The 25,179-nt window shown below is 37.3% G+C and overlaps 1 protein-coding gene across 7 annotated transcripts in view; it reads left to right on the top strand.

Moving 5' to 3' along the window:
- Positions 1 to 25,179, top strand: part of ADGRB3 (adhesion G protein-coupled receptor B3) — a 445,285-nt gene that overhangs the window by 336,669 nt on the left and 83,437 nt on the right. For all 7 annotated transcript variants that reach the window (XM_071806930.1, XM_071806929.1, XM_065834941.2 and 4 more), the window contains 3 exons: positions 17,480 to 17,606; positions 19,267 to 19,370; positions 22,568 to 22,670. In XM_071806930.1, the coding sequence (XP_071663031.1) occupies positions 17,480 to 17,606; positions 19,267 to 19,370; positions 22,568 to 22,670 (334 nt within the window). The remainder of the gene's footprint in view (positions 1 to 17,479; positions 17,607 to 19,266; positions 19,371 to 22,567; positions 22,671 to 25,179) is intronic.

Raw genomic sequence — 25,179 nt, 5'->3', positions numbered from 1 at the left:
ACATAGCTCTGTGTGTGCGTGTGCGTGTGCGTGTGCGTGTGCGTGTGCGTGTGCGTGTGTGTGTGTGTGTGTGTGTGTGTGTGTGTGTTCAGAATCTGAAGATGTATGAACAGTGATGTATCTTGTATATCAAGGCTTCCTTGGTCAGTTTAGGGAACAAAAATATATAGACAATTTAATTTCAAGAGGAAAACGTAAGGTATTTCAGACTGGTATTTGAAGCACCAATGAAGTGTAATAATTGTGACTGTCTTTTGAGTCTTTACATTAATCTCTAAAGTAGTTTTTACAAAGTTGATTAAAAGTCTACTCCAATTTATGTTTAAATCACAAATTATCTGTTTTACGGAAAATGTGCTTAGAAACACACCTGCTTTCCATAATTTGAGATAAAATCCTATTCATGTAGGTTGTTATTTCTTCTAATTAACTCAAAAAAATGATGCTTAAAATAATTTGGTTTTCTGCTGGAAAGAATCTAACAAAAAATTTATTGGCTCCAAACAACAAAAAGATACGTATCTCTATATCTCATTTAGAAATTCTATTATCTTGTGCAGGAGGAACTGTTTGCTGCAAGTTTTCTCTGTGTGTAAACACTTTTTTTTTTTTCCTGCGGTGGATCTGATGCTTTTTTTTAGATTTTTATAAGGGGAAAAAGTAAAATGTGCTAGGATACTGCATTCACTACTGAAAATACTAAAATCAGGGGCATCCACAGCTCTTTTAAAAATATTCCCTAAGGTGTCAGTATGTCTTTCTGCAACATAAGTTTATAATGCAAGTAAAAGCAAAAATTCTATCAACCCTATTTATCATAAAACCCTAAATGTTTATTCTTCATGTCCAAGAAAATTTTCCCTCATGGTCTTATCCCATTCCTCAGTTTTGCCATCACGCTTTGTATACATCACTGTCACTTCAGGCCTGACCTAAACGTATGTTAACATCTTGCAGGTGGTGCTGTTTTCACCCTTTATTCATGGAGCAGAAGCTTCCATGCATCATTGCTAAATAAGAGGACAATACTTGAAAACCTGTTAATTTGCAGGGGGGAGGTACATAAACATGCTGAACACAGAAATCACAAGGATCTTTTGGGAAAGTTTACACAACCTGTAATTAAAGTGCCTTCTGCCTTGTACAGACCTTAAAAAAAAAAAATTGTTGGATAGAATATACACAGAGGCATTATGCAATAAGCTGCCCTTTTCCCTGACGCCCAGCTGAAGTACTGCAGTGTTTCTTTTCCTCCTGGCTGCTCCAGTATCCTGGTCGTGGTCCTTCTTGCACTGCATCCCCATCCTGTACCCTCAGCAATGCCCTGTCAATAAGTGCTCCCTTTCATTCCACACTTCTCCCTTTCACACCAGGCAACTGCGTCAATAGTATTTCCTCTCAAATGTAAGTGTTCATTTTCCTCGTGGCTGCTTCCATGGAAGGCTCTCCAGCTGAAAGTTTTCACATGGGCAGTGAAATGTTTGATGAGTTTCACATGGTTTCACTCACAGAAGAGCTACAGTGTCCAGGTAGAAAGTGCCGCAGAATAGTCTCTCTTGCAATCTGCTGACTTCTGCCAGGACTTGTACTGGAATTTCTCCCAATAAACGTACCTTTCCCAATGACATTGAACAGTAATGACTGACAATTCAGTGGGACAATGTTAGCATGAACTTTGCTTAACAAATAAACATTTTTTGCAACTACTGGCAAGTATTTAATTGCCTATTGATGTTGTCAACAAATAAATAAAGGGGAATCTTTTCCTAGGTACTCAGCACAAGTCATGCTCATGACCTTGTGTGGGTACTCTGGACTTCAAGTGGCTTCTCTTAGGAACTCTAGTATTTGAGAAGTATCAAGCCAAATAGTTCTAAACAATGGAAATAATATGTACTGATGTACTATCAGTAATTTTTCATTTAGAAATTGCAGGGGAGGGGCTGATAAGGAAAAGGAATTACATTCCATGTGCAGAGAGATCTTTAAAACATGTTTTGATAGATAAGTATGTTTATGTGATTATGATTATTATTTGCATTTGAATTGGAATTGATTCCTGATTCTGCTAAGTGTTGCAAAAAGACATTCAATTAACATAAATCTGTTTACAGTTTTTTTATTTGATGTAGTATGAGTATTCATGAATAATAATTAGTATTATTAATACGAATTATACTGATACTATAATCATGAATTATTTGAATGAATAATTAAATCAAGAACAATATCTTCCATAACCTAAGTTACAATGGAATGTGTATAGTATTTGCATTTTTTAAAGATTGTTATGATTTAAAGAACAGACAGATCTGTTCTGATTATCTAGTACAGTGGTATATATAATTTCATTGGCTGGAAAGATGTGACCAATGATCCTTACTTCCTTTAAAGGTCTATTTTGAAGCTTAACTCATTAATATTTTGTGATACTGTAAGATTCTCACAAGAAACTTGAGCACGTGACTATGTTTGAGTATACAAGTAAACCTGCTGAAATCACTGGGATCTGAACTTACAGACATATTTAAATATTATGTTGAACCACACTTTTAGAGATGGAGTGTATTACAACATTTTTTCATCAAATTGCCCACACAAAAAATCTGAATTTTAAACTGATTTGGTCACAGAAAGAAAGATATTCCAGAGGTGAAACTGGCAAAAATAAAACGAAACCAAACTTTGAAGGAAATTAGTTCAGTACAAGTGGAAATAATTCTTTTTAAAATCTATTAAATTTGATTTTTTTAAAATTTAAATTAGTTCAAAATTGGAAATTTGTGCAACATAGAACTATGAAGCAGCAAGATGTTTGCAGTTTTAAAGCAATTGAAGTAATATTTTTCTCAAGCACACATTTTTTTAGCATTTCATCAAGAATTAAAGTACTAGTACTAGTATTGTTGTAGCTCTTTTATAGGAATCTGTAACAAATTCCAGTTTGCATTGTGCTACATACTGGTATTAATTAACATATAACTGAAAATGAAGGGTGGCTTAATTCATCTAATGCTGCAATCATTTCAGTTAATTTTAATGTAAGATTGCCTGAAAGATAAAAAGACACTAGACATTAAAACACGACCATAAGAGGAGTTGCAGCTGAGGCCATTATCTCTGTATTTCTGACCTTGAGTCCATTTTTTGACAAGTATTAACGTTCTTGCATGAATATATATCATATAACCTTCAGAATCTTCGAGTCTTTAAAGCATTTACTGGTACTATTTTGATACGCATCCACCTGTAGCAATAGATATCTTACTCATTGAAAGCATAAAGCAAAAAGCGATAAAAACTTCCTCACAAAAAGCTAAAAATGGTATTCTGTTCCTATAAAATAACTCCTCCATACATTTTCTTTAAAATGTCATGACTTCAAAGTTTGATAGCTGACAGCCCTGCAGGGTCAGAAGCAAGGTCTGTGTGTCCAATTGGAAAGTGGAGAATTTTTCCCTTTACAAGTTATTGCCTCTAGCCCTGCAGGACTACTATGTATTGGACTTAAAAGCAGTGACATTTTTAAATACAGTATAGATGTTAGTGGCTTGGGATAAAAACTTAACCATTCCAAGGGTCAGGAGCTATAATTTTATATAGAGAAAGGCAACATCGTGAAGAAGCAAATATTTTAGAAAGTGCTTAACAGTTACAAGATCATGCAGAGAATAAGAAGTGTGAAGCCATTGTTAGGGTAAATCTAAAAGCAGACTTTATAAAGTATATCAAAATCAGATGAGATACAATAAAAAGTGTCACCATTGCAACACCTATTATCTGTATCTACTATATATATGTAAATATTCTGTCTATCTTGATTGAGTAGTGTGAAATATTTCACGGTTTGAGTACGCTTGCAAAATCCCACTTCTACACTATAAAATTAAGGAAACAAGAAATTCTCTCTAATATGAGATAAAATGTTAATATAAAGCAATAAAGATTTAATTCAATTCAATGTCCACTTAAGTGATGCCAAGAAATTCAATTTGTACATTTAGGATGTCATAGTATTCCAACATTACCTTGAGGCTCAGCTAAGATACTGCTGTCTCAGCACTGTGTTTTGGTTTTAATATGCACATGCGACATGGAACAACCATCAAACTTGGATGTGATTAAGCTGAAAGCAAAACCTTTAAACTAGGAATAAAAGTCGAAGTATAAGCCAGGCTGAACAAGTGAAAGATTAGTCTTGCCCCAGCATCCTGCCTGCCACTGTGGCTGTTAACAGATACCTAGAAGAGAGCTTAAAACCAAGATACTCGTTTAGTAGAAATTCCCCTGGTATGCCTTCCAAACTCCAACAGGTTTGTGATGTACAGCCAGATTTTTTTATCTTTGTGTACTGAAGCCTTAAAAGATCTTTTTGTCTGTGAATTTATCTAATCACCCTTTCAGTTCGCATAATCTTCTGTCATTTATAACCTCCTGTGGTGGTGATTTCCACAGTTTAACTACGCCCTGTGAGAAAAATGCCTCCTATTGTTTGTTTTGAATATACAGCCTAATAATTTCATGTAATGCTCTTAGATCTTAAATTACAAGGAATAACAAACAATCATTTCTGCTTAATTTTCACTATGGCACTCTTACAGACCTTTATCAGAGTTCCCTTGACCACCTCTTACCCAGACCAGAGGGACTTACCTTATGGAAGCTGTCCCGTATCTTCTGTCACCTCATCTCCTTTCCTTGTTTCACTAGATCTGTCTGAGTTAGGAAGATATAAGAACTGCATACTGCTTTCAAAATGTGGGCATACCGCAGACTTTTTTATAGTAGCATAGTCATATTTTATGTTTTGCTATTTCCAAACCCTTGCTGAAAACTAATATAACTGAAGAACACATCATGCACTTGACATGCTCTAGCGTCTTTGAATTAAAATATACACACAAGTTTTCTCCAATGCCTAGTCAATAGAAAGATGTTTGCTTATATGTAATTTTAGGTATCATTTAGCTGTCTGAGAGATCAAAATATAGTGCCAGGTTCTGATGTGAATTATACTGAGGATCCTCTATTGAAGTTGACAGGTCCAATCAATATACAGCATGCACTGACATGAAGTGGATTCATGACATTCCCTGAATACTATATATGCAGAGACAATGATTGCAATTGCACTCATCATTATGTAATTTCTAGGAGATATATTCTAGCTAATAAGTTTCATGTACTAAGTAGTCTGTATATAATTCAAATCAAGTAGTGTAATCTAAATTAATTGTATTCTTTATTTATTGCACTTTTAAAACATCAAGTAGTGTGAGAACATAACAGAATGGAAATTACTTCAAAATGTAAGAAGACACTGTAGCAGTTTCTACTTGTAACACTATGTCTGAAGGGAAAGACATTTCAGATTTGGATTTTTCAACTAAGGCATACCATATCTATGTGACACCTCACAGACAGACAGACAGCTTGTGATATGCCTTTCATGCCAAAGAGAATTTATTCCATTCTGCAAAAACTGCAACATTAATGAAATAATGTGACCACATATGTTTTTAGATATGTATACTTTAAATATTCTATATGATATAATGTTCTAAAGATAAAAAATAGTGTATGAGACCTCTGTATAAAGTTAGAAAGAAAATCTGTAGCACTATATTTGGTTGCATTTTATTTTGAGCCTAGAAGAAATTTACCTTTGCATTTTTATTTTGGCCTTGAGCCCTAGCTCTTTGTTTTCCTGTGCCAAATGTCAAGATTCAAGTTGACACTGTCCATCTCTGTGTTTTAAGGCTTTCATTTGAAAGGTGGTATGTAATACAGGTAGACCATTAGTATATTGACACTGATTTTTTGGGTGACACTTTTTTCAGTCCATTTCTGCCATGAAGGCTTGAGACTACACCAACTTTGTCAGTCCACAGAAGACAAGTCCATTATTGCAACCCCCACACCTGCAGAATATCGGGAATTCTTGTGCCCTGTCCACAAGGACGCCATACACAAACAAAAAAATATTCTTAGAAAAAGGAAGAAAGCAGATAGGCTACTAGCTTTTCTCATTTGTTGAAACAGACTTTTTTGGCATCTAGTTAAGGCACACACCTCCTCTATCCCCTTTTTTTTTATAGACTGTGAAATAAAAGCCCTTATCCAATCTTGTAACCAATTTATATAGTTTTGAGTGCCAGCAGTCACATTTGTCTAAACGCACAATCTAGCTGACTTGGGACTAGCTGAAATTGATTTACTAGAGGAACAAGAGAATTCAAATCCTGTATTGTCACTGTTCAGTGCAGTAAATTTTTCTGAGACTTCCAGATATATGCTTGATATAAATGCAAATTGTCTGTTGCATTGTGGATGCATCAGACATACAACAAATGTACATATCAAATTCAGAGCATGTCCAAAGAATCCACTGAACCTAGTGCAGCACAAGTGGCCTCCTCTGCAACATGTGCCCTTCAGTCAGCACAATCCATTGTACGTAGAGTTCACTGTCCAGACATGGCACAGTGTAGACCCTAATTCTCTTCTCAGCAGTTTCCGGATGAAATGTGGAATCTGTTTCCATGTGCTGTGATGCTGAGCGATACACACCTCCTTCTTCTAGTGTCTGTACTAGGCACTCCTATTAAAAAAACACAGTGGAACCGTTTAGCTGCTATCTGTTTATCATTAGGCCTATTCTTTCATATTATAACTAAATATTGATTGTCTGAAAGGGAAAGATTACTCACTTTTATGATCTGTAGTTAAGGTTTTCAATGAAAAAAATATATCCAACTGAATACGTTAAGTATCAGTCACTACAAAGGTCTTGTCACCTCAAACTGGCTAATCACTGTGTGTCTGATATCAGTCAAGAACCAACAGCAAGCTATATGCCTTTGTCCTACTGAGGTATTTGTATCAAATGTGTTTTTAAATGTACAGCCTGATAACCAATAAAAGATTTGGTACAGGTTTAGTCAGGGTGCACTCTGACTCACCAAAGAGAGAATAGGAAGATAAGCATTGCTCTTATTGAAGCAGTTGTTAATTGGCCAGTCAGTTACACAAGATAACATCTGATCTAACAAAGACACATCTCTAAGGAAGAAAAAAAATACTTATTTTAATTAAGAGGGATGACCAGATTATCTCCCAAATAAGGAAGAAATCAATCCATTTGAGGAAAAATAGATTAGATCTGTTTAGACTCCTGGGGAGAACTTAAAAAAGAGGTTTGTTTATAAAAAGCAAATGTCTTACACAAGGAAAAGGACATAACCTGAGGCCTAACATATACAGAAAACAGCACTCTATAAACTGAATGTTTAGCAAATCTTGCAGAATAACAGCTGGATAAAAGGGCAGGCACACTGTTGACATAATCCCTGTGTCAGTAGAGCAAATGTCGGTTTTATTTTCTTATTTATTTATTTGCGTCTCAAAAGCATTTATAACTATGTCCTATTTTTGTTTGTCTATTTGTTTATTTTATCTCAGCCTGGCTTGAATTAAGTTTGTTTTCAAAGTGTAAGCAGACAGAATAAAAGTCTTTATTTCTTTCTATAAAATTGGACACTGAGGCAATTTAGCTCCAGTTGCCATAGCTCCACAACATATTCTTCAGAGAACCCAACAGGTAACAGAGTTGTAGGATACACAGTAGGATTGTGTAGGAGCAGCGGGTGTTATCACAAGATCCAGGGGAAGGGAAGCTGATAACCAGGAAGGTTCTTAGACATGCAGCTAAGATATGAAGCAACATGTATGAAACCTAAGTATCTTCAGACAACATGTAACACTGTCATTTGAATGCTCAATGTGCTCAATAAGTAATACTGAGTGGGGCAGGAATTAGAATGCAGGTGCCCGTCCCTGTCTTCCTGCAGTATGGCTACAAAGTCCGTGCTTTACTTCACCTTCTGCCAAATGCATAGTTCTATTCACTGAGCACCTGCTTCAACAAGAGGGGACTAGTGTACTCTCATACCAGAATATACTGTAGTCTGAGGTTAGGTTATCTGCTGCAAAATATCTATTCAACAGCTCTCATACAGAGAAGGAAATTGAACTCACCTCTTTTGTGTCACAACCACTGAGTTGTGAGACAAAAGGGACAGGCTCTACTGACCATCTTCAAAGTGAACACAACCTCACAGTTTGAAAAGTAGCACGGGCACCATGGGCACATCTAGCTCCAAAACAGAACTTGACTCTCTTTTGCCTCGCAAGAGTAATGTGCATCATTTCAGTGCCTGACCACTTAACATGTTTGCTTCTGCCATTCTCATTTTGTGGTTTAACTTTTTCCTACCTCATGAGTGTCGTCTCTGGAGCCTACTTCAAAGCACTCTCTGAGGAGACTAGACATGTTGTGATTTTAGTTTTATCTGGCCATTCAATCAAGAATAGCGTAGGGTGTTGTAACAGTAACCATGGTGGAGCCTAGCCTCTGTTCTCCCTCTCCTCAACTCCCTTTCCCACTTGTTCCTCTCCCTGCTGCTCACAACTAGTCTTGAAACCTGAAGTAATGATCCTGTGTTTTATTGATAATGTTGTCATTTGGAAGAAACATTAATGACAACTACAACCCTGATCCAAGCTTTGACATTCCTAATTTCCAGGATAAACTTCTAAGCCCCTGATCTTTTCAAGTTTCTGGCAATATACAATTTACAAGGATTCTTTTCACTAGGAGTCCCTGAGAATAATAGATCATTGTGAAAGATTTCACAAGCTGATCATTGAGAAAAGATTATATGGCAAGGTTTCCTTAGATCAGTATAAGCCTACACAAATATTTATAGAGTCTGAACAAATGAATACAAGAGATTTTACTGATACCACAAGGAGTGAAAGCTAATAAAATAGCTGTGGAAATCAGCCTTTTTTTTTCCTCCTAAATATCTGATGATATTATCCTGTAAAATTAGTTGAAACTGAGTGATTTTGTACATTTCCAAAATGCTACTAAACTCACTTCTGCAAACTTTGCGAATATACGTTTTAACATAGTCTCAATATGACTTTACCCCAAGAAACCAAATGCATTATACAGACACTTAAATGAAGAGCCTGATCTCTACATTTACCCACAGTTAAGTAATGCATACTTGCAAAATGTAACATGATCTATGCGATCTTTTGGGATTTCTGTAAAGCTTTTGATACTGTCTCTCACAGTATCTTCCTGGACAAGATATCCAGCACACACCTGGATAAACACATAATGCAGTGGGTAAGCAATTGGCTGATGGGTCAGGCTCAAAGGGTTCTGATAAGGGTTATATTGGGCTGGCAACCAGTCACCAGTGGGGTTCCACAGGGAACCTTCTTAGGGCTAGCACCCTCGAGGATAGAGAGGCCCTGCAGAGGGATCAGGACAAATTGGAGAACTGGACAATCACCAACCACATAGAGTTCAACAAGCGTAAGTGCCCGATTCTGTATGGCAACCCTGGCTCTACATACAGACTAGGGAATGAGATGCTGGAAAGTGGAGAAGGATCTGGGGATTCTGGTTGATGACAAGTTGAACATGAGCCAACAGCATGCCCTGGCAGCGAAGAAGACCAACCGTGTCCTGGAGTGCATCAAACACAGCATTGCCAGATGTTCGAGGGAGGTGATGGTCCCGCTCTGCTCTGCACTGGTGCAGCCTCACCTGGAGCACTGTGTGCACTCTGGGTGGCACCGAATAAAAAAGATATAAATCTACTAGAGAGTGTCCAGAAGAGGGCTATAAAGTTGGTGAAGGTTTTAGAGAAGAAGCTATATGAGGAGCAGCTAAAGTCACTTGGTTTGCTCAGCATGGAGAAGAGGAGACTGAGGGGAGACCTCATTGGGGTCTACAACTTCCTCACAAGGGTAGGAGGAGGGACAGGTACTGATCTCTCTGGTGACTGATTACAGGGCACTAGGGAATGGTGGGAAGGCGTGTCAGGCGAGGTTTAGGCTGGATATTGTGAAAAGGTTCTTCACCTAGAGGGTGGTGGAGCACTGGAACAGGCTCCCCAGGGAGGTGTCACAGCCCCAAGCCTGACAGTGTTCAAGAAGTGACTGGGCAATACCCTCAGACACATGGTGTGAATTTTGTGATTGTCCTATGCAGAGATAGGAGTTGGATTCAATGAACCTTGTGGGTCCCTTCCAACTCAAGACATTCTATATTTCTATGATTCTTGTTGTCTTGGTCACTCAGCATTGTCAGCTATATCTCCTTTTTGCAGTGAACAAACTTAGGAAAACTGTATTGAAATGAAAGACAAAATCAGATTACTGACTTTTAAGAAATGAGATCTCATCAGGAAGGGAGACAGCAATTCACTATAAAATTCTACAAATTTGTAGTTGACCAGTTTGCTTCAGTTATTGTTTTTTTATGAAAATAAGAAATATCCCTCTCTTGCTTCTCATAGTTTCTAGGAAATCACAATCTTGGGATAAGAGATCCTGGAAGGGAAGTCTGGCCTCTTGTTCACTCTGTTCATTCTGGAGTTCTATGGGGAAAGAAGTCGTAGTTCTCATAAATCCTCAGCAGATACCAACATCTTTTGGCAGTGTGTACATAGCAGGAATGCTCAGTACGTACTCCTGTGCTACTTTCTGAGAGCATCTACAAGGTCAGGCAGAGATGAAGCTATGAAAAGCTATTGGTTTCCCTCAATTTTTTTTTGATGTATCACTACTCATCCTCTTACGAGATTTTTCTCTATAATCTTGGGAAAGCGGGGAGAATGCTCTTGTTCAAATGTCCATCCATTAGGTTCTTTAAAGTACGGAAAGAGAGCTGAATGACTGTAGTTTGTCTGATGTTCAAAAACATGAATGGAACCTGTAATTCTATTAATGATGTCTGTGTTATAGCAGTGATACAGAGCACTAGTAATCAAGAACTATGCACCAGGAGGCAGGAAACTCCTAATATTTGTTTCATCGAATTTTTGTCATACAATTCCTTTAGAATTTCTTTTCGTTTTCCACTTTGATACACTTGCGGTATTCTAATGGCAGAGCAACTATTGACTGCAGCACAGCTTATGCACACTGTGTGCTGCATCATGCCTTAAACTTTATGGACAGGAAAGTTATAAAGAGTAATAAAATATTCCCCCAAGCATTAATACTCACTACCATAGCTCCCATTCTGATGAATCACTTGTTTATAATAGTCAAACTGATAACCAAGGCAACTTTTGATCTTCCTTCATACCTTTCTATTAGTTGTATATTATTAGAAAGTTAATGTAACAATGTATGTTTATAACTACAATGGCTCTGTTACAAAACCTACTTTTTAGGGTTTAGTATCTCCTCTGGTTTAAATCATATTGGAATAAAAATTGCTCTGCAGCCAGATGCACATTTGGGGTTTTTTGGGTTTTTTTTTAATATAAAATTTAAACAGGATTTATTTTTTATGTAAAGATCAGAGAGAAAATTAGTTTTTCAAGGCTTTCTACCTTTTTTGGCAAAAAAAAATAATTCATAAGTATGTTATTGAGGAAAAATAAACAATTCAATACCTGCATTGCAAAAGTGACCTTATTCTCTAGGAAAATGAACTCCTGGTATTATTCTGGTTGGAGATCCAATTGCAAGATATTCATCACCCAGCTTTTTTTCTTCTGATGCCGCACAAATTCAGACATGCTTTTTGGGACATCTGTGGGATTTTAGACATGTAGTCATAAGGCAGTTATTTTTGTCCATTCTGTTTCTTTTCATTTCTGTGATTTTATGCGTTAGTTTTTCTAAAATGTGTGAGGGGAAATAAAGCCCTATAACAACATCATGATAATAGTATGAACAATTTCAGGGTAAACAATACTTTGTTAAACTACAGTTTTATGTGTGACATTATTAAGCAAAGTGTGTTTGCATCCACCTTTTATTTGTGTGTATGGTTTTTGTGTTTGCTTGTTTGTTTGTTTTCTTTTACTTTCTTTCCCCACTTTAGGAAAAACTGTGGAGATAAACCAGATGTTGCTGTATACTACTCATAGGGATAAGATTGATCACAGTAGAAATTATGCATACTAAGAGTTAGGTCATGTATCAGACATATGGACAGGTACAACCAAAAGGAGACTCCTGCAGTTGAGCCTTCCCTATGGCTTCCCTGGGATTTTAGGTCCAGGTGTAAAGAACTAAGCAGGTGTTGGAAGGACTTTATTTTCACTAATGTGCCAGCCAGCACATCTGAACAAGCACAATGATGTACATGATCTGTTACTCATAAGGAGGCATGAGCTTATTTCCTATCTTTGCTGGGCTAAAAAAAAAATTTGTTTGCATTTTCCCCGTGCTTCTCATCATTGTGTGACATTCTTTACTGAGAATAGAGTGGGAATACCAGTCTGTCCTGAAGAAAAAATAGCACCTAGTTGTATAATAACATACACACCCAAGATGTGGGGAGAATTGAAATTATCTCAGGAGAAATAATATTATAATTTCTTAACCTCTGTGTAGTTTACTTAAATACCAGTTTCTTCTGTTGTTTTAGTAATGTAACTTCATGGTTGAAAAGGTTTCTCATCCTACTTTAAACACAGATGTCAATCATCAAAGAAATTACTGAAGTAAGCTACCAACATATATATATGTATAGCCAAGATGTTATCTCTTCGTCATGATGATCAAAATGTGGGCAACTACTTGGATCACTAGTTGCCAGTACGGGGAAAAAAAAAAAAAGTTAACGGCATAGTGGCATAGTGAACTTTCTTTATCTCTGTATAAAAGCATCTCCCTCTAGAAAAAAAATCTTTCATTTGAAAAAAAATTCTTCAAAATAAACTAATAAGGTAGACAGTGTGTATTATGAGATGGAGCCCTTAGCTAAGCTAGTTGTTTTGACAGCAGTGTCATAGTTGATTTTTATTCATCAGTAGATTAAAGTAGATTAGAAAATGCAATTAGTAAGACATGTATATTATTAATTTTAACAAAATATGTCAATAGTAAGTGGTAAACCATGTCATGATGTGCTGGTTTGACTAAAAATGGGTTAATTTTCTTCATGCAGTTAGAAGCCTTTATTTTTCATAGCTAGCAAAGTCATTATTTGGACTTAGTTTGAGAACAAGAGATAACACCCCAGCACAGAGTTAATGTTTTTAATTGCTCCGGTCTGAGAGCCAAGGACACTCTGAGTGCTCTGCCCACAGGTGTGAAGCATCAAGGAAGGGGAGCATAGACGGGGCAAAGCTTGACTGACATCCAGACTGATCATTAAGAGTATTCCATCCCCTTGGTGTGATGCTTCAGATTGAAGGAGAGTGGGGCCTTCTGGTTTTCTCTTCTCTCTCTCTTGGGCGCAGCCAGGGGGAGTTTCAGTCAGCACGTTTAGTCCGGCCTTTTGCCATTTTGCAGAGGCCTCTGGGCTTTTCTGCCATTCCCCCCCTTCCCTTTTTTTTTTTCCTCTCTTTTGGATTGGCTGTCCAGGACTGCAGTATCACTTCCTGGGACTGGCTGCTTAGTGTGGACAGAGTTCATGGGGAATTGCATTATCTTTTATTTTATATTCTATTTCTATTTTGTATATTCTATTTCTATTTTGTGGCTCCGGGCCACACTGCTTCTGTCCACCTGCCCTATGAGGCGAATGCCTCTCATGAGCTTCGCCAGCTCAGCCAAAGGGCAGGGGAAACGTGAGACCAAGAAAAATTCCACAAAATTAGGGAAACATTAGTTACTAGCATATTGAATGTCGCTTGATCATCAGTCTGTGTCAGATTGGCAGTTGTGTCTGTGAATGAATCTTTTTTTCTACACAAGTGCTCCAATCCTGTAAACTACATTTCCATTTCAATATCTGAGACAGTCATATCATTGTTCTCAGTAGTGAGCATCACTTATACATCATGCAAATTGCATAATTCATTATTAAAGAGTAAAAATCACATTATTTCTTCTATATAATACACAATTAAAATACTTTTCTGTATATCACCTGGTCATCATTTTCATTGTCAATATGTTCCCAAATCGTGATTTAAAACTAAGAAGTTTAAGTTAAATTCTGAAAGGATTTCAAAATGACATTCCAGCATTCCTCTAACTGTAAAACTAGTCTGAGAAGGACAAATGTTAAAACTGCAGGGTTTTTTGTACTTATGCCATATTATCCATAGATACATGGGCCCAAATTACATCCTGCTTAGATTCCTTCCCCTGCTTCCCCTGCTTTTTCCCCTGCCTCAACTGCAGGATGACACAGGATCTGCAATGGTGAATCTATGCTTCTTGGGAATTCCGTTGCTTATATCATGGGAATTCTGCCAGGTTGATTAAATCATCAGTAGCTCAGTGGAACAGTACAAAATTGCCAATAATGGGCATGAACCTCTATCTATATTTGCTATGCATTTTAAATTTGATAATTTTCCCTGATATAAATAGAACATGTGTTAATAGTACCTGTCACTCCTTTATAGCTTTCTGCATAACAAGAAAGATCCAGAAGAATAATAGGTGCCTTCTTTAATATTCACATGATAAACCTCAATGTTGGACACAAAGTTAAAGGAAATCACACCAAAAAGGAATAAAACTTCCAGATATGGGATAGATTCTGACTGACTCAGAAAAATTGCATTATAAGAGGGACTGATCATAGATGGAGGACTTCATTGAAAGTGTAGCACTGAGCTGTACTAAATATAATACTTCTGTTTTAACTCTGTATTTCCATCTCTTATTTACTTTATACCTAAAACTAAATACTGAATTTATGTCAACAAATCAAAATGTCCAGCATCTCCAAGTAAATTAGTAATCGTACATTTACTGTTCTGCAAGCATGAGGACCATGCAACAACTTTCAGTAACACTTTTCTTCTGGATTCTGCTCATTACTCTCTCTCCTTCATGGACTTAGTGTAACATTCTGCACAACTTCTGTCAGCTATCATTTCAACAGGCTACAAATAAATTTATTAATGGGGATTTTTTTTTTAACTGGTTAGAAAAGAGAGATAGACCATATTTAATCACTGATTTTTCCTCCTTTACATATTCAAATATAATGCTGCTAGGCAGGAAACTGAGGTGTGTCACTGAAAAAAATGAGAAATTAAATGTAAAAAGTGTCCATATTAGATGAACTCTACTTCTGCCATGTCAATGCATATCTTATTGTTAAATTCAATTAGGGTATTTTCTTCATTTCAGAGTGCTTTTGGAAATTCCACTAAAATTTTCAGTAGTATTCAAGTAGTTTTGCAAAATATGTAGTGTATTTGTAATAACTGGTGATATAGTACAAAAGTGAACTGCTCAGCTAATGTATGACTGGAATTTTGATTTTGCGCAAGTGACTTGAAGAACAGAATAAGCCCCTCTAAACCTGATAGGCTGCCCATGATTTATACTAATTTAAATATAATTGTAGCAGATGTTTTGTTTTAAATTATACTGACCCCTATGATTGTCTATGTTTTATAATTAGAACTTGTCTAACTCTATGCATTGGACACCATCTGCAAGGGTTTGGTGCTAACTGTATGTATTGCGCATCCAGTGCTTTTCAGTACAGGGTGAATCCAAGATAGGAAATCTTAGTCTCAGGATGAATAAGAGCATCCTTTTGTTTTAAAACATGTCAATTTCTCTTAAGCTATCATTCTTTAATATTTAATCAGCACAGAAAAATACATTTCATTTGGCCTTAACTGTGTGTCACAATAAGATAAGAGACAGGAAAGCTAATAAAATGAATTGGTTAAGTTATCCAGAACATAATCCTTCAGAATTTGGAATATATAACTATATTTTTCAAAGTGGATGTTGATTTAGCCTGTGGCTCTCTGAAAGACACAATTTGTGAAGGAAAGCTAACAGGCAGCTTTAGTGGCTTGAAGAATTGGCGATTTTCTCTCATTTGTCTCCCTCAGTTGCTATTTGTTTTGTTTATTACAGGATACTGTTCAGAAGACAATAGTGTGTAAGGGTTACATCTGGTGTGTGTTCAAAAACTAGTGGCACAAAATGCTGAGGTGGGCTGGGGTGAACTGCACTCTGAGAGCAGGCTCGGGATAACAAACTGCCATTGCATGAGGGTCCTGGCATATAGAACAGCTCACAAAGGTGGATCGCTGAGGCAGAAGAGGTGAAAAAGGGTGATCACAGTGACTGGAAATTATTATTCCCCCACCTTGTTTATTCCACCTTCATTTTTCTTTTTTCAAGTCATTTAGCGACCTGAGGTGAAATGGGTAGGAATTGACAGTGCACATGCTGCTGCTGGCAGCAGAGTCGCTGCAGTTGCTCCCTGGACATGAAAGAAGGGGGGGAAAAGGAGAAAGAAACACAATTGTTCTCTAAACAAAACATATGTAAAAATAACAGGTTTGATTTATTTGAAACCAACACATTTTTCCCAAAGAAATTTTTCTCCCCTCCACTGCAGTTCAGTAAAAGGGAGAGATGATTTTTTGTCTCTCCCTCTCCTTACCCGCACAAAGAAAACGTGGGTTGATACCATTTTTATTGTTCTGCTGGGGTGGGTTTCAGATCTTGCATTAGCATATTGAATGTCTAATTGAATTCGGGGGCTGTGTTAATCATCTTGTTTTGTTTAGGGGCGGTTGGTGAAAGGTGCCAGCAAATGATCGCTTTGGCTTGGGGTTAGCGTGGTGCTGCCACCCCAAGAAAAAGAAATCGAGAAGGGGGAGGGAGCTAAGGAAAGGCGAGTTGACTGAGTGATGTCTGGAGGGCGAACTCGTGTGTTTCTTTAGTGATGTTGTGCGCTGCTGTACTGAAATCCACCCCTCTGCTGGAGCTAAGGCAAGAGTTGGAGGCATCTGATGCTGCCGTTTCCAGGGTGAAATTTCTAAGGCTGATCACTAAAAACAACAACCAAAAAAATAAAAATCCTCAGCAAAAATAGCCATCAGAACAGAAGATCCGGCATCTCCCAGTCCAACTGGCGTAACCCAGACAGACATTTGAGAACCATCTGCCTTTAAAGTAGCCACACACACACCAGAGAGGGAAAAAAAAAAAAAAAAAAAAAAAAGAAAAAAAAAAAAGAGACTACAACTACTGGCCATCACATTTTTTCCAAAAAGGCCAGAAACAGAGCCGGTAGGAAAAGAAAAAAAAAAAAGAGAGAGAGAACAAGCCTCCCCCTCTTCCCCCGATGAGTTTTTCGCAGTGCTCTGGTGAGGCTCGGAGGTGGCTGGCAGCGCAGGGGGCGGCTGCTGCCGCGGCTGGCGGGGCTCCGCGCAGCGCAGCGCGCCGGGCTGTCAGCACCGCCGCGCCGGACAGCTCCACTCCGCTCCGCACTGCCTGCTCCGCTCCGCCCCGCGCCGCTCCGCGCTGCCCGCTCCCGCCCGGCCGCGCCGCGGGGGCGCCGCCGGGGCCGGTCCTGCCCCACAACAAGTACCGCTCTGCTGTCCGGGAACTCCGCTCCGCTCCCCTCGCGGTTAAACTGCATTGTCTCCTTACGGAATTGGCCGTCAGGCGTAATTATCCCGATTTTTTCCCCCCTCCCTCTCTCTCTCCTTTGCAGGAACGACTCTTTGGGAACCTGGTCCACCCAGGGATGTAAAACTGTGCTTACCGATGCATCCCATACGAAATGCTTATGTGATCGTCTCTCTACCTTCGCCATTTTGGCTCAGCAACCTAGAGAAATAGTAAGTAACAAAGGGGGGGGAAAAATCCAGTTTTAATGCAAAAGGCAATGGCGGGGGGGCTGCGGGGGGTGGGGGAACTGGTCGAGCTTTCCTCTCAGGTATATTTCAGACGTTGCATTGAGGAATTGTTTAATATTGCAGGTAGGCAAATGTTAGTCTCCTGGTGTCTACATTGTCTCACAGAAATGAATTCCATATTCTGTGATATAACTAAATCCTAGTGAAATCTGCATGTTCTTGAACTCTGAATTTTTCAGAGGAAGCCCTCTAATTGTGATGCAAATGTGTTGAAAACTTTTGTATTGAACAATTATCAACTTAACAAGCTTTTTAAAGGTTTCCAGCCTTTCCAGGGGAATGTGCAGGGCTTATTATTGCACTTGGTAGGAAAACCCTAGATACTGTAGTTAAACAGATTGCAGATCTGCATTGGACATTTTCAGCACAGATTTTCTATGTAGTCGCTTGATATGATGTAAGAAAAATAATCAAGTTTTCATGAGAAAGAAGGGATATGTATAAGCAGACACTCCCAGGATGACTGAATGTAAGAATAGTTAAAAAGCAAATATTTGTTAAGGTATCCTGCTAAGGCATAATTTAATGTTCCTGGTTTTGGAAGTGTGTGAGCACTCCTTTTAGTAGCAAAGTAGATCAGTTTGAAACAAAGTGGTTGAAATAAAATGGTACTTTCTGCCTGAGATCTGGCCTAAAAGTACATCAGTCTTACCTCCTCTTTGGGTGACAAAAGATATCTTGATAAATGTAATTTACAATACATCTCTGCGGCTTTAAAAAACATTTTGGTAAACCAGGCATACTATCCTTTGAAACTTTTAGATTATTTTTTTTTTTTCCATTTGTGTTGGTAAATACCATGTCTATTTCAGAACATGAGCACATATACACATGGAGGAAAAAGCTCAACTGATATCTGATGGTAATAGTTTATTTTACAGCAGGGAAAGCAAGTTTGTTTTCAAGGTCATTTATTTATTTTCATTTCTTATTAATACACAGAGTACAAATGAAATAGTTCTAAATTTGCAGCTTCTTTTTGGAAGGGTTGTTATATTGTTGCCATAGATATCTTGCCATTCCTTCCAGACAATCAGAGGCCCAAGGAAATTAAGCATGTGAGAATAGTGGATTGAAGTCAAAGTTATTAAAAGTCAGAAAGTTTGGTAATTCTGCAACAAGCATGAATCGAATTCTGGGACAAATTACGGGATGATCTTTAATATATTATAGTGAAAACAAGCTGTTTGTTTAATACACAATTTGTGTATTATTGGTGCTTCTCAAGATGAATATATCTTTTAATTAATTTTAACTGGGGAGTAGTTTAAACTTGTGCAAACATCAGAGTCTTCTACTAAATTGTAATATCACTACTTTTTATTTTTCAAAATATCATGCAGGTTGCATAAGGCATTTTAAAGCTCAAAGGCCTCTGAGGAATGTATCAAAAATTAAGGAGATCTCAGAGTTGTGTATGGATCAGTTTTGGAATTAAGTAGGTTTCTGCTTCATAAGTAATATTACTGAAGCTACCTGTGACAGCGTGGCTGTTTGGATTTTGTTGCTTTTTTTTTTTCTTTTGACTTGTTTTAATTGCTGGAGGGTGGTTTTGCTCATGGTTGTCTGTTATAACCTACAGATCATGGAATCATCTGGTACACCCTCAGTGACCTTAATAGTAGGCAGTGGTCTTTCATGCTTGGCCTTGATCACCCTGGCAGTTGTCTATGCAGCCCTATGGAGGTATGTAATGGATTGACAAAGCTGGACGTAAATACATAGCTATATTTAGTTGAATTAAACTTTAAAGAGAGCATTAGATGCAACATTTATTATTTGGAAAAGAAAAAAAAATGCAAAAGGTGGTGCATGTTTTGATGCCTAAATTTGTTGATGTGATTGATTAGTTTTGCTCTCTTGGACTGCTGGGGATGGTACAGCCCACTCTTTTCCCTCTTCAGTGTGAAGGGTATTGCTTTTTCAGTGGGGTATTCATGGTGCTAATTAACATTTTACAGGATTCTTTTATATTATATATTACATGTGCGGCTTCTGGCCTGTACATTTGTGTGCTTTTCCTCCATTTACAATTTAAAACAAAAGTTCTGTGTGCTAAAAGTGACGTAGCAAAGTACCACATCAGGTATTGCAGATTTAGAGAGGTTCATTCAACTGGTCTTGAGTTTATTCGCTTTGGTTATAAATTTAAATGAAGACCACAAAATTAAGTAGTCTCAAATAGTGTGGTGGTACATTCCAGTAATAGACATTCTTTCCGTCCTGGGTTTACTGTATTAAAATATTATATTGACTTGAAAGTGCAATAGATATTTATAGAGGAAATTAATTTGAGAAGTGATGAGAACTAGCATGATGCATTAGTGCAGAAAAAAATAGAAAAGAAGAAGAGTCATGAAAAGTAAGAAATATTTTTAAAAGTGAACATGGGTTCTCATTTAACTTTTTTCCATAATAAAAGAAGAATAAGTCCTTATGTAAGTAAGAAGAAACAGGGAGGAAATAATAATTTTAATAATTTGTAGAGTAATATGAAAGTAAGCAACAGATTTTTTCTTTTAGAAACTCAACAATTTTACATCCTTTTCTCTTTCACTCTCATGTAGCCACAGAGACTCACAGGATTAGACATATATATAATAAATATAGAATATCTAGTTACATAAGTTATAATAAAAAGAGTATAAAAATTATCAGTTCCTGTCTGTCAAAGCTAAGAATGAGAGTATTTCATGATATAATTCCCATCTGAAGAATTATAGCGTTATTTTTATACTCCCTGATATATTTAACACATGGGTGGAAATACTGTCATGCTCTGTGGAACTGATCTTCTCCTTTATTTAAATTAGATATAAGGAACAGATTTTTTACAATGAGCATGGTGAGACACTGGAACAGGTTTCCCAGAGAAGTTGTGGGTGCCCCATCCCTGGAAGTGTTCAAGACCAGGTTGGATGGGGCTTTGAGCAACCTGCTCTAGTGGAAGGTGTCTTTGCCTGTGGCTGGGAGGTTGCAAGGGAGGTTCCCTTCCAACCCAAATCAGTCCATGATTCTATTATTGTAGTAACTTCCAAGTGGGGAAAAAAAAAAAAAAAGTGTGATATGTTATGGACCTAATGTGGGTTGTGTATCCAGTTGAAGATAACTCATGAAGATAACCCTGTGTCTGCATTTATGTTTTGGAACACCCACCTTCCCTTTGAGTGACAGGACCTGTTTAGAAGTGATATGAGGTAGAGGTATTCTGATGTGGAGAAGGCCTTTGTGAGCATTCTTTTATGGTTGATTAATTTGATCTGCCCAAAGGAAAATTCAAACTGAAAACCAAATTCAATGTCAGTCAAATATTCACTCTCCCCTTCCCTTCCCTTCCCTTCCCTTCCCTTCCCTTCCCTTCCCTTCCCTTCCCTTCCCTTCCCTTCCCTTCCCTTCCCTTCCCTTCCCTTCCCTTCCCTTCCCTTCCCTTCCCTTCCCTTCTTTTCCTATTAATAATGGGCTGGAAGAAAAATGAAGACCTTCCCAGCTTAACTCAATGCTATGAGCTCCTACTTGCGCTGAATTTACTCAACCACTAAGTTCCTTTATAGTCCGCAGACACTTGGTGTTGGGAAATGGCCCAGGTGAATCGATAGTTAACAAGTTAGAAAGTAGCAGCATACTGATCCTGTAGACAAGGGCACTAGACTTCCTGTAGTTGTTTGCAAGCACATAGAGCTAGCCTTAACAGCATTGTTATATTCTAAGGAAAAATGTGGACTGTGGTATCAGGGTCTTCTTAAATAAAAAAAGAGTAGTGCTGTGTTACTCAATTGATAGCTGAGCAAAAAGAACTACAATTCATGTCCAAAGTTCAGCATTTCTCATGGATTCAGCACCATTTGTTATGACCTCCTTAGGCTGTCAGCTATGGCTGTACAGCTCAGGAGGAGACAGCAATATTAACTAAGCTCCAGTGAGAAGCATATGCTATAGGTCATTGAATATCTAAACATGTGGTATGGTCTTCATAGGAACTGAGCACCCTTAACTTTCATTTACTAGTAGTCAACATTTACTGTGTCAGCAGCTCTGAAAATCAGGTCAGTAAGGTACTTCACTTTACAGTATCACAGTATCACAGTATGTTTAAACCATAATCATTCTCTTTCTGTCCTGTATTTGAATCTTGTAAGGAAGGAGACTATAAGATTATTTTACTTTTTCATCCTAAACATACTTGTAAAATGAGTATTAGCTTAGAAGAGAGACTGTGTGATGCTCGCTGCTGTAATATGATCTTTCTGTATAATCTTTCTGTAAAAACTTAGCTAATTTTTGGCATTAGGTCTTATGAAGATGATGATATTACAGTATTATTGTTTCTTCATGCAAATTATGTTATAAATGTGGTGAAACTTCAAGACTAATGTTATCCCAGTAACGTGTTTCAAGATGCACTGCCATAGTATCATCAACCAACCTGCACCTTATTTGTATATCATGGACCAGATCTCCTGTTTCTGTAAATCACCATATTTTTGCTGAAGTTAGTTATTGTGAGTGGTATGTGCCAGCTGTGGATATTCCCAGGGATAAGCAGAGAGCATAAGAAGTTCCTGACATGAATGCATGCAAGCCCATTATTGTCAGTATGGTTTTAGAAGAGTGTTGCCAGCAGTTTTTAAAAGAAGCATTGATAGATTATTTTTAAAATATTCCAAGACACTAAGAGGGAGTTGCATAATATCTATCAAAATACCATTGCTCCTATGTTTGTAATGTGATAGCTCCCTGATACCCTTTTTGAGTACTTGAAAGAGAGCACTCACCTTTCAGAGTATCTCCAGTATTTAATGCAGGAATTGCATCAGAGCTTTTCATGACTTACTCCTTGTTTTCCTTTTAGAAAAGCTGTACTCTCTCCTTGTTTATTTGAACAGGTACATCAGATCTGAGAGGTCAATAATCCTAATCAATTTCTGCCTGTCTATCATCTCATCAAATATCCTTATCCTGGTTGGACAAACTCAGACACATAACAAGGTATGATGATGGATTGGATTAAATTTGCACTTAAATATTGATGTATTTGGTTTATTTGTGTTTAGCTTAAAATAATTATATCCATTTAGTCCTGTACTCATAGGACTTGGCATTTTTGGTGAAATATTAACAGACAAGGGAAAATATTTACCATCTTTTGTAGTCTTTTTTCCCCTCCAAAAATCTCTTTTGGTATTGTTCCTTTGGATAAGCTGTGTTCTCTGTGGTAGGCTTGTGTGTTTTATAACTAAATTTCAAAGCAAAAAAGTTCAAAGACTAAACATCAAAAGCACAAATTCTGGTTCATTATAATAGTTGTAATAGGATTGTGCTACGATGTTTTTGGTATTTTATTAACACAGTGGTACTCGAAAGGCAAGTAGAAATTGCTTAGAAGTTAGAGTACTACTCTTGAAAATGTGCAGAGACACACACCATAACAAGCTATAGAACTGTTAAATCTCTGACTGATGTAGCTATAAGAAAGTAATAACCCTGCATACCTTACTTAGTGATATATTGCCGATTTATTACTAATCTGTTCTCAGACTCTTTCTGAACTGAGTTGTCATTTGTCCCTCTCCTGTAGATCAGGGCTGTATCAGTGCTTTGAGGCATCACCCAGCGCCTAGTGATGCTAGGCAACTTTCAGAAGTGAAGACAAGTGGTTGCTTAAAATTAACCATAGCTACATGATAGCTTTGAATAGAAAGCAGGACATAATTGGTGAATAGGGCAGTATGTGATAAAATGCTGTTAAGTTTTGGAGTGTGCAAGTAGCTGTATAGTAATTTTTTATCCCATTGTGTAAAACTACTTAATGCACTGCTTGTCTTAATTTTTCCAGTATTTAATGAAATACGTTCATCATCTGCTATAGGATAACTGTTGTTTCTACACCACACCTATAATTAATAATTTTTTCTTTTCCAAAGAGTGCTTAGAAATTTATCTCCCAGAAGTCTCATAAATTCAATGAAATTAGCTGTACTTTGTAAAGCATACCCAAAACAAACGTAGTCATTTCCAACACATAATTTAACAAAATTATTAAGATTAAAATATTAATATGCTTTAAAGTTTTGGAAGTATGTTGAGGTACAAATAAAGAAAATATGGATTTGGAGAAGAAACCCATGTGACTCTCACAGATTTTATTCAGGGGAAAAAGTCAGAAATGCATAAGCAACTTCGGAGTGCCAGAGTGCAGAAGAAGGATTAAGCCTCTCTAGAGTTTCACCACTAATATGCATAGCAATATATACTACTTTGTTATGTATTTCAAGAAGAAATACAGTTCAGTAGCTGAAAGTTCCTGTGTATATTGCCACTGTGGAATCAGGGTTTGAGGGCATCAGAATGCCTGTGTTTGATAATATGCTCCCTAGGTATGCTGGCAGCCTTTCTCTGATGCTTGACTCAGGGAACTCTGAACTAAAACATGCCCTGAAGTCTCAATCTCCTTGAGCTCCCTCACTTCTGCTTCCCAAATTCCTGAAAGTAGAGAGATATTATATTGACTTATTTCTGGCAACAGCAGATTTTGAAAATGGAGATGTTTTGTGGAAATCATTGACAGAAAAAACCAAGACATCACAGTTTACATTTTGAATATATGGCCTGAAACATGACTCTAAAATACCACTTTTTTACTACACTTGTCTGCTTTTTGAGTCCACATCTTGCTTTTGATACATGTACCACCCGGGAGCTTCTAACCAGGGAGTAGCTCTAATGGATCAAAGGCAGAGTTCATTTTTTATACTAAGGAAAATATTCCTTGTTACAGACCAAAACCCTCATCACTATGTCCACTGATGTGTGAATATGTTGTAGCTTCAAGAGACTAGCCAAAATGGCCAGCTAAAGCCAGTGTTTAGCAAAAGCAAATTAAAGCAATCAGATCCAGGTATGACTTCAGAATGTTTGCAAGTAGGGATGTGTTTGACATCAGATATGTTTGAATTCAAGTTCTGATTTTTTTATTTTCAAATATCATATATGACGAGAAGAAACCAGTGTTTGATTTCTAGTCCATAGATCTAGATTACAATGCTGACATCTGTAGGGAAAATTATGGTTTCATTTTCTGAGCTGGAAAATTAAATCTGTAAATGGAGACTTTAAAAGAAAATCAGGTGCTTACCTATGCTTTAAGATGAAAAGCATTTTTGATCTCTTTCTGAGATTTTATTATATACCATTATCATTAAATTTCATACCATTTGGCGTTTCAGTGTTTGTAAATTTTGGGAGAAATCTTGGGAATATTTTATCAAAACAATGTTATATTCAATTCAGCAGAAATTGTTTCCTGAACAAAGGCTGAGGTGGTCTTTTACGGCAAGAAGATGAGCTCAGTTTTCTTTACTGTATCAGAGAAAATTTGAGAAATATGGTATGCTAACTTTGAGAGTTCATTTACTCTGTTCTGTTCTCATTCTTATGTTCATGCTATTCACATATTACTGGAGCACCTAGTTAAAGTCCATACAATGCTACTGATATT

This window comes from Patagioenas fasciata, chromosome 3, assembly GCF_037038585.1.
Source record: "Patagioenas fasciata isolate bPatFas1 chromosome 3, bPatFas1.hap1, whole genome shotgun sequence".
Lineage (NCBI taxonomy): Eukaryota > Metazoa > Chordata > Aves > Columbiformes > Columbidae > Patagioenas > Patagioenas fasciata.
Note: the sequence above shows the minus strand (reverse complement) of the source record. Positions and strands in the feature narration are given on the sequence as shown.